We start from the raw sequence: 16,215 nt of genomic DNA, 5'->3' as shown, positions 1-16,215 counted from the left end.
ATTAATGAAATACAGTAGACTTCAATTCTGGCAGTTCAATGAAATGGAAAAGAAGCCATGAATGAATCCCATTGTGGAAAGCAGCTTTTGGCTATTAAGATTAATCAAAAGTTTATTAGCTTAAGATGTGGCATTGTAGTGAGAGTGAACCTGGGAGACCAGGCTTCAAGTCCCCATTCAGCCATGAAGCTCACTGGGTGACCTTGGGCCACTCACTGCCTCTCAACCTAATGTACCTCACAGGGTTCTTGTGAGGATGAAATGGGAAGGAGGAGAAGTCTGTACTGCACCTTCAGCTCCTTGAAGGAAAGGTGGGATATAAAAGTAATAATAAACACCTCTGGACCATAAGTGCCAATCTACAGACTGCCATGGACAGCTTTACACAGGGCTCTGTTGTGTCATGCCCTACCACTCTAGTGCCAGAGTGTGCTAGTGACGCTGGAGAAGATTTAGTTTTGAGTGTTTCTAAATTTAAAACTACAGAAAATAAAGAGGAATGCAAGCATGTGGCAATTACAGAACAGCAAGTTCAAAGTGATTTGCATAAATCGGGGTTGAGAGTGCATTGTAAGCGGCTCATGCAATTCAGCATACTGAGAGAATCTAAGATGTGTGAGTGCAGGCACGCTTAGGTTTGTTTTAGCTTTGTTTGCTACCATTATATGGCTTTATGCCAACAAAGTCTTTGTAATGGTTCCCTGTCCTCATTTTAATAACTGTTATTTTCTAAGTGCATTACCTCACTTTCTGGCTGCCAGCCAGATATGACCTGATGGAAAGGGGGAGGGGGAGAGAGAAATGTTTTACTTTCTATCTATTCATCCATACTTTTTTCATTAAAGGGGAAAAAAACCTACTGTTTAAGGAAAATCAATAGTATTCAGTAGCTATTGAGAGAGGTTAAAATGGTACATGACTGGCAGTGCATTTTAATGACCAGCAAACTTTAATTCCAAGCCGACCTGCTACAAGGAGGAAATTGAGCTATAAAATATCACTGATGCTTTCTTTTTCGCAGCTTGGGTACACGGTGACCCCAGAAAAGTAGCTTACCCAACTGACAGCTATGGGCAGTTCTGTGGTCAAAAGGACACGCCTAATGAGTAAGTACCAAGATATTCCTTCGCCTTCACTTTTCATGATGCATGAAAGGGAGCACTAGACTTCTGTCTCCTGGAAGTCTTAATGGAAGGATGAGGGAGGACCCTGCCTTCCTTCAGTGGTTTCTCTGTGTTGACTCCAATTAAGATTTATATTTAAAAAGCTGAGTGATCAAAGCAAAACCATTGTACATATGCAGTCCGAAGGCTGTTCATAATTCAGTAAAATACAATTACGTCATGCATCCCAGTGATTAGAATGCCACACTTCATAAAATGCATTGGAGCTGATTAGCCAGCATAAGTTGGAACATTTAATTGAAATGTCCTCTGAGAAATTGTTCCTGTCATTCCAAGAAGAAAAATAAATCCTAAGTACCACAGGCTGCATCTCATTTCTATAAACCAGATACCCCTTGCTCAGTGGGTAAAACATGCCAGCAGCAGAAAAATAGCAAAGGAGAATTCTACCACTGGCTGCTACCAGCTTAAAAGAATGCACTTTATACTAGAAATTCCTATAAGTTCAGGTCTGAACTTTGGGCCAAGAGCCACTCACAACTTCTCCCTGCAGATCACCCACTATAATGTCCCTACGTTATCACAGTGTTTTGAGCATCTAAAAGCAACTCCATAGAATCTGGGTCTGGTGGGTTATCCATCCAATCATCTGCTGTAAAGCATAATATATTTTCTAGACAAAGCATCCTGTACAGTCTTTGAATACCTAGGAAGCCTTCCTGAACAATAGATAGGATACTTTTAGATTAGGTGATCTGCCATGTTGAGCCATTCTTTTCCTTTCCTTTCCAATTCCCAGCTGTACCACTCCCCAGCTGGGGTGAATTATAATTATTTAAAATATTGTTATACTGCCTTTAAACAGTAAAATCCTTCTCTCTCTGTATATATATATATGCATATATATATATATATATATATATATATATACTTGAGAAGGATTTTACTGTTTAAAGGGAGTATAACAGTAGTACTGTGACTACTATTGTAACACAGAGGCAGCCAGTAGAATGCCCTCAAGATTCTACAATCCTACAATTCCCACAATCCCTGGCCATTGGCTTTAACTGATGAGAGGTATAGTCAGCAACATTTGGAAGGCGCCAAGTTTTCTTCCCTTGCAGTCGCATGTTCCTACTTATAACCTCATAGATGCATACTGACACACAGAAGGAGTTGTTAGTCTATTATTATTATTATTATTATTATTATTATCATGTGAAATGCTCTAAGTGTGCTTAGTGTGAGATGCTCTTAGCTTATTTGCCCCATGTCCAAAACAATAATCAATCGAGCAAATACAATCAATATTCATTATTGTATTTCAGACCTCCAACTATTTAACACTCTTCCCCCATTTGCACTGTGTTTCCTTTGCACTGAAATCAGTGGGATAGAATGAAGTAGTGACAACAAAATCAAAAAATTTATGCAATTAATTACGTAATTTACAGAAGTTACATAGTTTCGCCACAGCGGCCAGCAAAAAATAATAATATAGGTTTTGGTGGAAGATGAACTGCAATGGAACAGAAACAGTGCTCCATGCTACCAATACAGGGCATAATGGAAAACAATGCCAACTTACATCCCTAATTTACCACATAGGAAAATATTTGTTTCCACTACAGAGTTCTGTAAAGGAAACAATTGCCCATAGCATTACCAAAACATGACTAAAATCTCACAGTTAATGTTGAAATAGCATGAATTCACTGCAAATGAACCTGGTGGTATTGATTGGCAATGATTCCCTTTTGGACCGAGTTCAGAGCTTGATTGCTCCATCGGCATTACGTGCACTATGTTCAAAACAGTAAAAGCATTTGCTTCTGTTGCATCCACTGCTGTAAGAAGAATCCTGCAAGGGAGTGGGAGTTATGATATCTTCATTCTCAGGATGGCTGACCAAGGCAGTCACAGTGGAAATCGTGGGTAGCCAGGATGATAGAGCCTGATGCTGTTATGGGGGTTTCCAGTTGTACCCCACAGTGGCAATGTTGGTGGAAGACCAGCTTAGCCAGCAGAACTAAGTTAACCCACATATTCCACATTTGGTGTGAAAGGGGTGGCTTCCTCTGTGGATGTATTAAGTGTCATAGAGCCAAATTACTTTTTTTTTTTTTAAGCAAGCATGATTTTGGGGATGATTTGCATGTGTTAATTCATTTCAATAAATCAGCATTTAAAACAATGGTTATAACAAACCACATGCAGTTTTGAACAACTCGCTGGGAAACAAAAAAAATAATAATAATAGTTTCGGATAAGCCTGACAAACTGACCCAAAGCTGATATACATTAGAGATCCAGAGGCTGGCCCTAATTCATATCTTGAGGGAAATTAAATTTGGGTATGGATGCTAATCTTTGTGTTAATGCCCTTTAGAGTCCCTTGGCACAAAGCAATAAAATGCAAATAAATGTTCCAATGTTTTAAACAAATACTACACCAAGCAAATATTTTAGAAGATTTGATACTTGGCCATTCATAGACTAGGGGTAGGGGGAATTGAATTACAACAATGCAGAATTAATTCCATTTTGTTTGATCTAACACCATTCCTGGGGACCCATCAGCGCCTTAATCCATCTATTTGCTGATCTCCACGTAAGCCCTAAATTTGTTTTGCATTCAGATGACTATAGCTCCAGCATGAAATAAAGCTTGCCTTTGATGGAGACAGTCATACATAGCTGAATTTTTTACTGGATATTTTGTGTTTTCCTTGTATTACTGTCAACAGCTAGCAAAATTTTCAGCCCCTAAATAATCTACCAGCTAATTGTATGAATGTGAGTTTCCAAAGATGTAGTAATGTAGAATCCTTGTCTGAACTTTGAATATGCAAGCTTCCTTATTACCTAATCGCCATATATGTCTTCTGTGGCCTCTTTGTGTTTTCCGACTTGCCGAATTGGTTCAGAGTTATTGACAGAAGTTGGAAAAAGCAGATAGTCAGCAAAGTGTTCACATGCTATCAATCTTCTTCACACATTTGCTGGTTAGCATGGATGAATGTGAAAAAGGCCTATTATCTCCAACCTTTCAGGAGAACAGTGCTGCAGCTAATGGGGGCCAGTTTTATGTTCTGCATGTTCCTGGGCAAGACTGACAGAAATGAATGAGTTAATTCTCCCCTTTTCCCTTTCAGAGCCACTAATATGTCAGTTCTAGTGTGTGTCTTACATCCAGTCCATTCTAGTACTTTTTGATAGAAGATTCTTGGGACTTTATCTAATCCACAGGTTCCCTTATGCAAAGAAATTCTTGATTGATTTTTTAGTGCCACCTTCTGATTAACATAAAATCCACCAGCTTGTTTGTGCAGTGTAGCATGTATTTGAACACCTACTATATGTACAAGACAGATTCAGAATACACTAGAAGTACCATATGGCTAGGTGACAAAGTCTCAACCTATGAGATCTGGAATCAGGTTAATATATGTGACTAAGTGCCATTGTGATCTACTCCACAGGGAAGTATTGTCCTTCTCATAATTAGAGTTCAGGTGTGCTTCTGTCAGTTCCCTTGAGAATGCTTTTGCTCTGTTTTCTTTAATTCTTGTTGTGGTCTCTTAAGTGATTCTATTACGGATTCATACATACTATGAATTATTACTGTAAATACACATGGAGTTATTATTTCATACCTATTCATTTGCAGGAACAAGACAATTTTGTTTTACTTTAACATTCTGAAATGTGCCAGCCCTCTAGTGCTAATAAACCTACAGTGCCCTACAACACAGGTATGTAAATGACAGTCTGACTCAGAGCACAAGGAGTGTCACTTACCAGAGCAACTTCTAAAGTGAAAGTTTTTAGAAGTACTGTTGGCTTTCTGTACAGTGGCGGTGGGAGAGGGATGGTAAATACGGATCCTGAAAATATTGTGTATGTGAACATCTGTAAAGGTACTGCTATGACTTCCCCAGGTTTCTGGTTGTCCTGACACACTCTAGATTCCTGGGTGCTGGGGTTTAATCAGTGTTTTGAGAATTAAGGCGACTTAACAGGCTTTGACAGTGCCAAAAGGCGCAGGCTAAGCTTCTTTTCCAGTCCAGGGCATTGCCTGAAACTTTATATCCACTTACCTGGGATCTGAATGGGACTTGTTCCTCAACAAACATGAACAGGATTGTGCTGCTATAGGTTTTACAAATGAGCTTTATATGGGATTTATTTTGAAAGGGAAATAGGAAATATCCAGCATCTAAATACTTATAGTATACATCAGTGGTTCCCAACTGGTTCTCCACTGACTCCAGGAGGTCTGCCTAAGCCACCCAGGGAATCCATGGCACCATTGACATAACAAAAACTACCATAGAAATATCAAAATTTTCCAAAGTAAGGGGTCCATGGCTTGGCTTTTGAAAAACATGGTCTGCAGTAATTGGGAACCACTGTGTGTGTCTATGTGTTTGTGTGTGTGTGTAATTACAGCATGCAAATTAAACGTGCTAATATCTTGGATTTATATTGCAAGGGATTCAGCCTGTTCAAAGGAGGCCATGTTCAAAGGAGAACATGTGTGCAAAATTAAAATGCAGCATATCTCTGAAGTTTCATTGAAAAGCTGTGTTATGTATCCCTCTATCTTAGGTAATTAACTGCTGGTGTAGCAGATACTGGGATCAGAAAATAAACTGAAGTGCTCTGTGTGAACTTGATTGCCATGTATTATATGACTTTAGAAAGAGTTATGGCCTGAATAAAGCACAGGCTAGCCTTAACCCGTGTACAATAATGAAATCTTGATTTGCTTTTGACTGAGCTATTGAAAGTGAAAGTGGTTGGCTCTGCAAATACCCTGTTAGGGCAAAACCATTTTAACAGTTGCACACTTCATTGATTAATGTTTGTGTACTGTGCGAACTGCACCGCATGGGCATCTACTGAGTTGCCTTCAAAAGTAGTTATAAGAACTTGGAAGCCTCGAGAAAATGCCTTCTTCCAAGTACTTCATTTAAAAAGAATAAGAATTAATAAACAGATTTTAAAATCAAATACTTCCAACAGGCAGGAAGATTTGGGGAAAATGCTGCCGCTGATGAAAATGTCAAACTGTCTGCTCTGTGTTTCAAAAGTGTTTATCTTCAAGATACTGCAAGGATAAAAAAAAATGTGATGTTTGTTTCTAAGTGCTGTGCTAAGTAGGCATTCTGATGAAAGGAATCACTCTCAGAGATGGCTTTTTTTTGTGTGTCTAGCTGCTTTGATAATTTAACTTTCTCATCTTCCCATGTTGCTTAGATCAATGTGCATTTTTCTTTTCTTAAAGCTTTGTGTCTCAAAGTGCCCAGACAGGTTTGCAACCTACATAGACATGCAATCTTCCTACAGATATAACAAAAGTTATTGGGAATACTACAGACAGTTTTGCAAGCCTGGCTTTAGCAAGCCATGGAAGGTGAGTATAGATAAGATATTGCGATGTGAATATTACCTTTTATCTGTCCAAAGTGGGTGCAGTCCTTAGGAGGTTTCTATCTCAATAGCTGTACAGGGTTTGTTGTTTTTTAACTCTATTGTTGGTTAAAAGGGTAAAGGGACCCCTGACTATTAGGTCCAGTTGTGACCGACTCTAGGGTTGTGGCGCTCATCTCGCTTTATTGGCCGAGGGAGCTGGTGTACAGCTTCCGGGTCATGTGGCCAGCATGACTAAGCCACTTCTGGCGAACTAGAGCAGCACACGGAAACGCCGTTTACCTTGCCGCCGGAGCGGTACCTATTTATCTACTTGCACTTCGACGTGCTTTCGAACTGCTAGGTTGGCAGGAGCAGGGACCGAGCAACAGGAGCTCACCCCGTCACGGGGATTCGAACCACCGACCTTCTGATCGGCAAGTCCTAGGCTCTGTGGTTTAACCCACAGCACCACATTATTCCTAGTGCAGATTATACCCAAAGACTCCAGTATGACCAGCAATGGGCAAGAGGTTTCCTTCTATTGATACATTTTATAATTAAAATGCTGTTTTGATGAGCGTTTCAAAAAAATCTTCATCCTTAGTCTTGTAGCTACAAATTTTAAAATTAAGTTGGTCATCACCAAAAAAAGAGGAAGCCCATCACCAAAGAAAGGAAACAGAAGAGGGCACAGAGTCACATAAAGCTTGCATGTACTAATCTATATTTAAATCTTAAATTAAATTACACATTTATATGTAAATCTAGAACTAATGGGCCATATCCAATGCTGCAGCTCCATGGCGGAAAGGACTTCCATGTACATGGCGGAACTTCCTCATCCTTTGATTTCGTCTCCAGCTCCCCTGCCAAAAGAACTTGGCTCTGCAGGGCAACAGGGGAGGAGAGGAAATTGCACTAGCCAATTACTGTAATTTAAATAGATATACAAAATTTCTCACTCAACGGGGAAGTCTGCAACTAGGTGACACTTGTTCCATTTTGGTCTGCTGTCTTTTTACTTACCATACTGTTGAAGGTGTATCTTTAAACCAGGCTTGGATTGGTTCTTCCACAGTGACCAGTTTACTCATTTATAGGATAAGGGAATGGGTGTTAGTCTTGGAAATTAATTCTTACGTTGTAATCACATTATAATTTTGAAACAACTTGATAGCTTTAAAAACAAATATTCAAACCTGCTTTAATATTCCTCTCATACTGAAAACCCCTTGCTGAGTCCTGATTGCACCCTTAAGTTAATTATGTTAATTGTGTTAAAAGGTAATTTTATTCCTACCTGCGATGAGCACAAGGCCACCTGCTTGAAGCTTTCTCTGTTCAATGGTTTTTGTCTGATGCCTACTGTTTTGTTTTCATTGTTAGCAGGATGCCAGAGAGTCACGGCTCCATCCTATTTTTCATTTAGACGCTCTACTGTGGCCTCAATCAAATAATTTGCAAGGGTTTTAAAAAGAGTATTAGAAAAAAGAAAAAAGGGAAACGCCATAGATTCAATTGTCACATGATTATTTCTAACTTTGGGTTTTTCTTTCGGTTTCCAGTCTGTGGCCCAAGTTATGCGCGATGAAGATTGTCCTTCCATGATCATTCCAAGCCGGCCTTGTGAGTATTTGAATATCTGTGGTGTGCTTTCGCCACCTGAGCCTCCCACTCCCCCGGCCAAAGTCTCTTTTACCTTGGAACACAGTGGTGCCTGCGAAGCAGTGACAGTTTTTGTTGAAATCTCTGGAGATCTCATGGAGCATCGGGGGTTGGCTGGGTGTCTGAGGGAGCTCCACCTCTTGGAGTTCTGCCACCTGAGGCAGCTGCGTCAGCCCACCTCATGGATGACCCAGACCTGGCTTTCTGCTCTGATAGAGTACGCAGTGATCTTGGCATGCCCCAGTACTAGCAATATTCGCTTACACTTGTTTTTGAAACGCCCTTAGCTCATTTTCTTAATAAGATCAGGGTCATAGTACAAAGCATAAGACAAATTAAAACTAGGGAGATAACCAGCTTAAGCTAAAATCACAATGTGCCCTTTAAAGCATGATCACTTGGGAATCTCCCCTTGCTTCAGTTAATGCACAGCATCCCCCCGTCACATGACTTCTCCAGTTTAAATGTCACTGTGCTGTCCTCCAGCTACTCTGGAACAAGACAAGAGCATTTACCTATGCCAGGTGGCAGTCCATAGCACCCTAGAGTAACATACAGCGCAGAGAACATGCTGCTTCAGACATGCCTTTTCTTGTAGATGTCTTACTACATGGATGAGATGGCAGCCATGATATTTGTTCCATTTCTAAGAGAATGCTGTGCAAACAGAAATCAGTTTAGGGTATTTAAATGGATGGAACCGAATGGCAAATAGGAATGGCGAGGTGGGTTTTTTAAAAAAATTTAAAAAAATAGAAACAGGGCTCACTATAAATATTCTTTTTTCTTGTTTTTGTTTTAACAGTTCTTAAGAGATGTTTTCCTGATTTTGCCACTAAAAATGGAGTTCTGACTGTGGCTAATCAGACTACTTTCAAAGATGGAAGAGGAAAAACAAGGAACGTCACCGATCTCAGGGAAGCTGCAAAGTATGGATTGTGTGTGTCCATCTGTGTGTTTGTATAACTTTGCCTGACCTGTTTGCCAAATGATAATTGCTATGCTTGGCTGCAATACCATTATTTTTTTTAAATTTTTTTGGAGCACTGATTACATGGGGCCATATTTGGCTTTAACAGGAAGTGAATCTTCATACTCTTCATTTCAGTTATCTTAGGAGCAAACTGGAGATTATACACAAATGTCTGCAACTTACATTGGTGCAGCTTGAAAATTTTAGATCCTGGTCTGGTGGTGGTGGGATTGTATCAGATCACATTCATGAAGCACACAGTTAACATTTCTCACCTTCCCTTCCCCCTCACTGCTATTCTGTGCTTTACAAGTGTCCCTACATTCCTGAAATGCAAAGCAGCAAGCAGGCAAAATAGTTTGCCAGGCCTAATTAAAACAGGAAAAACTCCAACAATGTGCGGTTTTGCACTATAAAACTCACTTTGATCATAGAACCATTGCAACTGTGGGAATAAAATTGGGATCCCCCCCTTCTTCTTCTGCTGCTGCTGCCTTGATAATAAAACACATGTACTTTGGGAATAAGCTCCATTTTGTTGTAGAAAAGGGTAGTATTGTTTTTCTTAAAAATAAGAAGAAAGACAGAATGGTGACACAACTACTGTAGCTTCAGTTCAGTGGCCAAAGTGCTGACATCAGGCCTGTTTGTTGCTGCCTCCTATCATCTTCCACCCTCTCTGTGGTCATTTGGGTGTCTCCTGGGCTGCAGGGCCCTGGACTTTTGCCCATAGGCCCTGTTCCAGCTTCACTACTGTTCACATACCCACAGTGGCCATTTTTTATAATATAAGAAAGCACCTTTAGAAAGAGACTAGTATCAAAGAAGTGTGAAGAGATCAGGTGCTTAAACTTTCCCCCAGCCATTCCCCTCCTTCCCTGGGTTATTTCAGCTATGATATACCAAATTTTCAACCTTGGATGTGAAAGCAAAATCTTCATGCATTCACACGAACAGCCTTGCTGTGTTTATTATGAAACACAGCACCAGTCAACATGGCAGTGGGGAATGAACTCCTTATCCAGATTCCTTCAAACTAAATAAACCATTTGTTCCTGTATGTAGACACCAGCCTTTAAAATATTACCCTTCCAAATTAATTTATGTCACTACAGAGATTCAGCTAATGTTGCTTTTTAGCTCAGATGATATTGAAACTTTGATCAATTGACAGAAATTTCACCAGGTGCATATTAGATGGTTAAAGCAGCCTTAGCAGTATGCATTTAGATTTACAGCAGAACCATCCTTCACGTGCCTTGTTTTTAAGGCTCACAGAATCATAGAATTATTGTAGAGTTTGAGGGTACCCCAAGGGTCATCTAGGCAAACCCCCAGCAATGCAAGAATCTGAACTAAAGCATCCATGACAGATGGCCATCCACCCTCTGCTTATAAACCCCCAAGGAAGGAGGTTGATAGTATGGCGGAACTTATAAATGTATTCCTTAATTGTGCTGCATTCTTTTCTTTTTCTTGTAGTTACATTAAAAATGTTGGATTTCTGTTTAAATCTTGCTTCTAAATTCGGTATTACAGTCATACCTTGGAAGTCAAATAGAATATTTTCCAGAAGTCCATTCGACTTCCAAAACATTTGGAAACTAAGGTGCAGTTTCTGATCGGCTGCAGGAAGCTCCTGCAGCCAATCGGAAGCCATAGAAGCCGCGCCAGATGTTTGAGTACCAAAGAATGTTCGCAAACCGGAACACTCACTTCTGGGTTTGCTGCGTTCGTGAGCCAAAATGTTCGACTCGCAAGGCATTCGTCAACCAAGGTACGACTGTATTGTGAAAGTACTTTAACTACTAGTAATAATGGTGATTAAAAGTTACTACATATATTTAATGTGACTGTACATATGACGAGATCAACAAGCACGGTTCCGTACATAGCTACTCAGTAGAAAGTTCTGCTGCGTTTAGTGAGACTTAAAGGGCAGAGGAAGTCCCGAATCTGCCATACTGGAGAGGGGAAGACATGGTGGCTAGGAGCTCCCCAATGTGACCATTCAGATGGAAGGCAGATGCACCAGTCTGGTCCCAATCCAGTCATATTTTCTGTACCAACATGGGAGCTGGCACAGCAACAAGGTATTTCCCACGCTGGCCAGTGCAAGTGGTGAGGCTGTGAGAGAGGGCATAGTGGCTAGGCTTCTCCTTCAAGGCCTACTGTTGCTGGCCAGGGGTTTGGACTTTAGCCTAAGCGTATATACATTGACAGCCTAAGTTCCAGAAGTGTCCTTAGAATTCAACTGCTCCTGTAGCCAATGCTTGTTTTGGGCAGAAACTCAGAACTGTGGCATCATAACTGTAGCATATTGCTGGCTACGGCACTTTATGTTTCATTTTTCCAGCATACAAAATGTTTTTTGATATAGCCTGCATTTTCTCATTACAGTGGGTTGCTTTGTTTAAATAAGGAATATCTGCTACATAAACTAAAATGTTCCCCCCCTTTCTTTCTAAAGCGGCATCAATAATGTTCTTGATGCAAGATCAGTCGGGATGAAAATTTTTGAAGACTATGCCAGCTCTTGGTATTGGATTTTAATGTAAGTTTTTATTCAGAGGAGGCCTTGCTTCTTGCATGTAAAATTGGGGTGCTGCAAGGCACACAAAAAGCGGGGGTGGGGGAGTCACCTCTGGCACTTCCATTTACCACATCAGTGCATCTTGGGATTTCGTTATGGCTCTTTCCTGTCACTTGTGCAGGAATATTAGTCCCTTGTGGTCCTTCCACAATGGTACCTAAACCATGAGGAAGCGGGTGGAGCCCCATGGTATCATATTCGGGAGGGGTGTATACCTACCACTCATAAACAAGGCTTCCCTTGACCACACTTTAAAGGGCTGAATTCAATTTCTCTGTCAAAATCTGGCAGCCCAGAACCTGGGTTCTAACCTACAGTTTGACAATGCTATCTACACATCAGAAAACTCTAGCCGTAGTCCTATTGCCATCCTGCCACATAATGGCATCAACTTGGGCCCCACACTGTGGGTGCCCAGCATGCCCCGCCCACACCATGCCCAGTATACCTGAAGCGTCTCCACCCCCATCGTTCAACCCGGACACTGAGGTTCAGCTCTGAGGGCCTTCCGGCAGTTCCCACACTGCAAGAAGCGAAGTTACAGTGAACCAGGCAGAGGGCCTTCTTGGTAGTGGCTCCTGCCCTGTGGAACGCCCTCCCATCAGATGTCAAGGAGATAAACAACTATCTGATGTTTAGAAGACACCTGAAGGCAGCCCTTTTAAGGGAAGTTTTAAATGACTGATGTTTTAATGTACTTATACCCAGGTGGGCAGGGTATAAATAATTTATCATCATCATCATCATCATCATCATCATCATCATGACGCATGCTGTGGCATCATGACATCATACCATGGGGTGGGGCATGAGCTCCAGCAACCCGGCAGTGACTGGACCCCTCCCACCTGAACTCTGTGCTCTCTCTTCCCCATCAACTCTCTGCACTCTCTTCCACCATCACTCCCCGCCTGAACACCACGCTCTTTCCATGGGGTGTGGTGCCTGCAATCCCGCCCCTGCATTTTATGGGTTTTGCCCAATCCCTCCCCTGCATTTTGCCCGGCCCCTATATGGAAATTTAGGGTGGTGCTCAGGCACCCAGAGCCTCCGAGGAGATGGCGCCTATGCTTCCATGTATTTAAAACACTGAGCATCAAACCTGGATAGGGAAAGCACTCATTTCAGAAAGCGTTATTGTTTGTAAAGTAAATGCAGTGGGGGGGAGCATTGAAGAGAGGACAGATACCTAGCTGCTGATTTATTTAAATTGCCATGTATTTCTTTTCCAGAGGCCTGTTCATTGCAATGGTTGTCAGCTTGCTCTTCCTTGTGCTTTTGAGATTCATAGCAGGTGTTCTCTTCTGGATTTTCATCTTTGGTGTGATTGGGATTATAGGTTATGGTAGGTGCCAATGATTTGCTTTTGACACAGAACTACATATCCAAAGTTTATAGGTTGGGGTTAGAGGAAAAATGACTCCTACCAACTGGGAATTGTCTGCCTAAACAGTGGTACCTCTAGTTGCGTTCCGCTCTTGTTAAGGACTTTCAGCTTACAAACACGGTTCCCCACGCATGCACGTGCAGAAGCGATCTGTGCTCTTCATGCATGCGCAAAAGCGATCTGCGTGCTTTGTGCATGTGCAGAAGCGCTCGATCGCACTGTGCATATGCGCAGAAGAGGCGCTCTAGTTGTGGACTTTTCGGGGTGCGAATGGCATCCTAAAACGGATTAAGTCACAACTAGAGGTACCACTTACTTATCACCCTCTGTCCTCAATAGTCTACTTGCTACTTAGCAATTCCCCGTTGAGCACTGCACTTATTAAAAAACCCTCCTTCAGTCCATTCCTCTTCTTCACCCAGCAGCCCAAACAAGTTTTTTCAAAGTCCATACACTGCGGGCTGGACCTCGTTCAGCTGAGGTGTGTGCCTGCTTGTGAGGCATGTTGGTGTTTTTCTTCCCTCAGCAGGACAGCAGTATATTTTCTGGCAGTTTAATGTGCCAAAAAGAGGAACCATGCAAAAGCTTGCCATATTCTACCCACTGTGCAGCTGCGGCTCTTTTCTATGTCTAGAAGACTAACATCACCATCTGGCTTTTGTTAGGAATTGTCAGTGGCTGCAGGATTAAACAAACATTTTCTCTTTTCTTCCTGTGGTTTTATAAGTTGGAAGGTTCATCATCCTTTCTCCACTCTGTGTCCTACTAAAACCTGAAATACAAAACAAGGTTTATTTGTCGGTACAGGGTCTTCAAAGAGACTTCTGGCCGCTTCAGGCATAATGAGGGTTTTTAATATAAGGATAGCTGTCTCCGTGTATGTGTGTTGTGAAGATGCAATTGGCTGTGGCTTACTGATTTGTGCAGGAATGGTGCTCCAGACAGGGGCATAGTATGGGAGGAAGCTGCTGGGGCAATGGCCCCAGGCACATTTTTCTGGGGGGTGCTGCTTATGCACTCCTGCCAGCCCTGAGCCGCTTTGTGAGGCTGGGATGATCCTAGTATCACAAAGCAGCTTAGGTCTGGCAGAGCAGAGTGAGAGGGATGCAGCAGCCATGAGTTCTTCTCATGCTGCCCTGCCAGCCCTGAGCCGCTTTGCAAGGGTCACCAAGTGGTTCGGGGCTTGCATCACTCTGGCAGCATTGGTGGCAAGTGCTGGGCTGGCGCAGTGGGCTTCGTTCACCCTCGGCACATGCCCACCTGCCCACACAGGGCACTGGCAAACTATGCTATGCTGCTGGCTCCAGATGTTGCTGGACTCCATTTCCCATCAACCCCATCCAGCATGGCCAATGTTCAGGGATGATGGGAATTGTAGTCCAATGATATCTGGAGAGCCCCAAGTTCCCTGGCTGGGTATAAACAGGGAAAGAGTTAAAGGCACAGTCATCACGGATGAATATCCATTTGTTAATTTTATGCTTTTTCCAGACAGTGTAGGAAATTATTTGTTTGAAATGGTTTGAAACTACACCCTGCCAAAAATTTCCTCTGGAGGCCTCCAGTGAATGACTTTTGATGGTGCTCTTGTTCCGGCTGCTCAGTATATTTGGGAGTGGGAAACAAATTGCCCCCTGAAGAAATTAGCTAGTGATATTATATAGTTTTATTTCGTTTTGCTTTCCTTTATGATTTATGTTTTGGCTCTTGTTCCTGCCTATTATGGAGCTACTTCTAGCACCTTTCTGCAAATAAGCAGTTCTCTGCCTGTGGTTTGGATTCCATTGCGGGGGTGGGATTTGGTGGGACCTACCATTTGTGCAGAGATTAGGGAATTGATCTGTGTCACTCTTCCAGCGCGTTTTCTTTGTTACAAAAGGTATTTGGCATTGCTACTGGGAATATCATCGCCTTCATGGAATACCTGGCTCTGATCTTACTATCTACGACATTGGATTCCAGACGGACTTCAGGGTGTATCTGCAACTGAGGCAAACATGGTTAGCATTTAGTAAGTGGATTTAAAGAGAAGTCTGTATTTTGACACCCACTTTACATTCATCTAATTAAACAGGATTTTGCTGTTGTTGTGATGGGCACTAAAGCGCATGACATCAGCATTGTTTCATAGAGCTCTTGCCTTAAGAAGCTTTCTAGTGCTCAAGCTACTGACTGGAGGCCAAATGTTAAGAGCTTCTTGCAAAGAAAGCACTTCTGCACATATACACGAGAAAAATTCAGGTATTCATTGGTTAGATGTGATGATTTCACGTTTGCATGGACACGTGCAGCAAATAGTAGCTTCCCATTAATAGCAAACACAGGGCAATGCCCATTAGCCCTCACCATTGGCTATGCTGTCTGCGGCTGATGGGAACTGGAAAGATCTAGTCTAAATAAGCAAAATAATTAAAAAGAGGGATGGGGGGAGTCTTCAGTCGTCTATATTCTGAGGATTTACTGTCGGGTGTGATGAACATATTATACAGATTATTGATGAGCAAGGCAATACCTTTTTTTTGTTCAGTTCTCCAATAATTTACCAGTTGCTCTTTTATAATATATTAATTTTCAGCAGTATAACCAACAAAGCAAAGCAAAGCAATCTATGAAGCTTTTTACCAAAGCAACAGCACCACACAATATACTGAACATAGAGAACGTCCTGTCTAGGGAAGTAATAATGTTTGAAATATCTGTAAAAGAGAATTAACACAGACTAGATTAGAGCCGGGACTGAAATCTGTTTCTACTGCTGAGACTGCACTGCAGGATTATTATTTTAACCCTTTGGTATGTGTGTATTAGGGATGCGGGTGGCGCTGTGGGTTAAACCACAGAGCCTAGGACTTGCCGATCAGAAGGTCAGCGGTTCGAAACCCCACGACGGGGTGAGCTCCCGTTGCTCGGTCCCTGCTCCTGCCAACCTAGCAGTTTGAAAGCACGTCAAAGTGCAAGTAGATAAATAGGTACAGCCCCAGCGGGAAGTTAAACGGCGTTTCCGTGCGCTGCTCTGGTTTGCCAGAAGCGGCTTAGTCATGCTGGCCACATGACC

General features: G+C 42.0%; 1 protein-coding gene across 2 annotated transcripts in view; it reads left to right on the top strand.

Moving 5' to 3' along the window:
- The window catches only part of SLC44A5 (solute carrier family 44 member 5), a 164,512-nt gene that overhangs the window by 121,853 nt on the left and 26,444 nt on the right, over positions 1-16,215 (top strand). For both annotated transcript variants that reach the window (XM_081008982.1, XM_081008983.1), the window contains exons 4-11: positions 1,022-1,106; positions 4,795-4,879; positions 6,415-6,543; positions 8,108-8,168; positions 9,013-9,136; positions 11,651-11,734; positions 13,006-13,118; positions 15,040-15,171. In XM_081008982.1, coding sequence (XP_080865108.1) covers positions 1,022-1,106; positions 4,795-4,879; positions 6,415-6,543; positions 8,108-8,168; positions 9,013-9,136; positions 11,651-11,734; positions 13,006-13,118; positions 15,040-15,171 — 813 coding nt within the window. The remainder of the gene's footprint in view (positions 1-1,021; positions 1,107-4,794; positions 4,880-6,414; positions 6,544-8,107; positions 8,169-9,012; positions 9,137-11,650; positions 11,735-13,005; positions 13,119-15,039; positions 15,172-16,215) is intronic.

This window comes from Podarcis pityusensis (genome assembly GCF_964106645.2).
Source record: "Podarcis pityusensis genome assembly, chromosome: 6".
NCBI lineage: Eukaryota > Metazoa > Chordata > Lepidosauria > Squamata > Lacertidae > Podarcis > Podarcis pityusensis.
The sequence above is the reverse complement of the archived record's forward strand: the minus strand, read 5'-3'. Positions and strand labels throughout refer to the sequence as shown.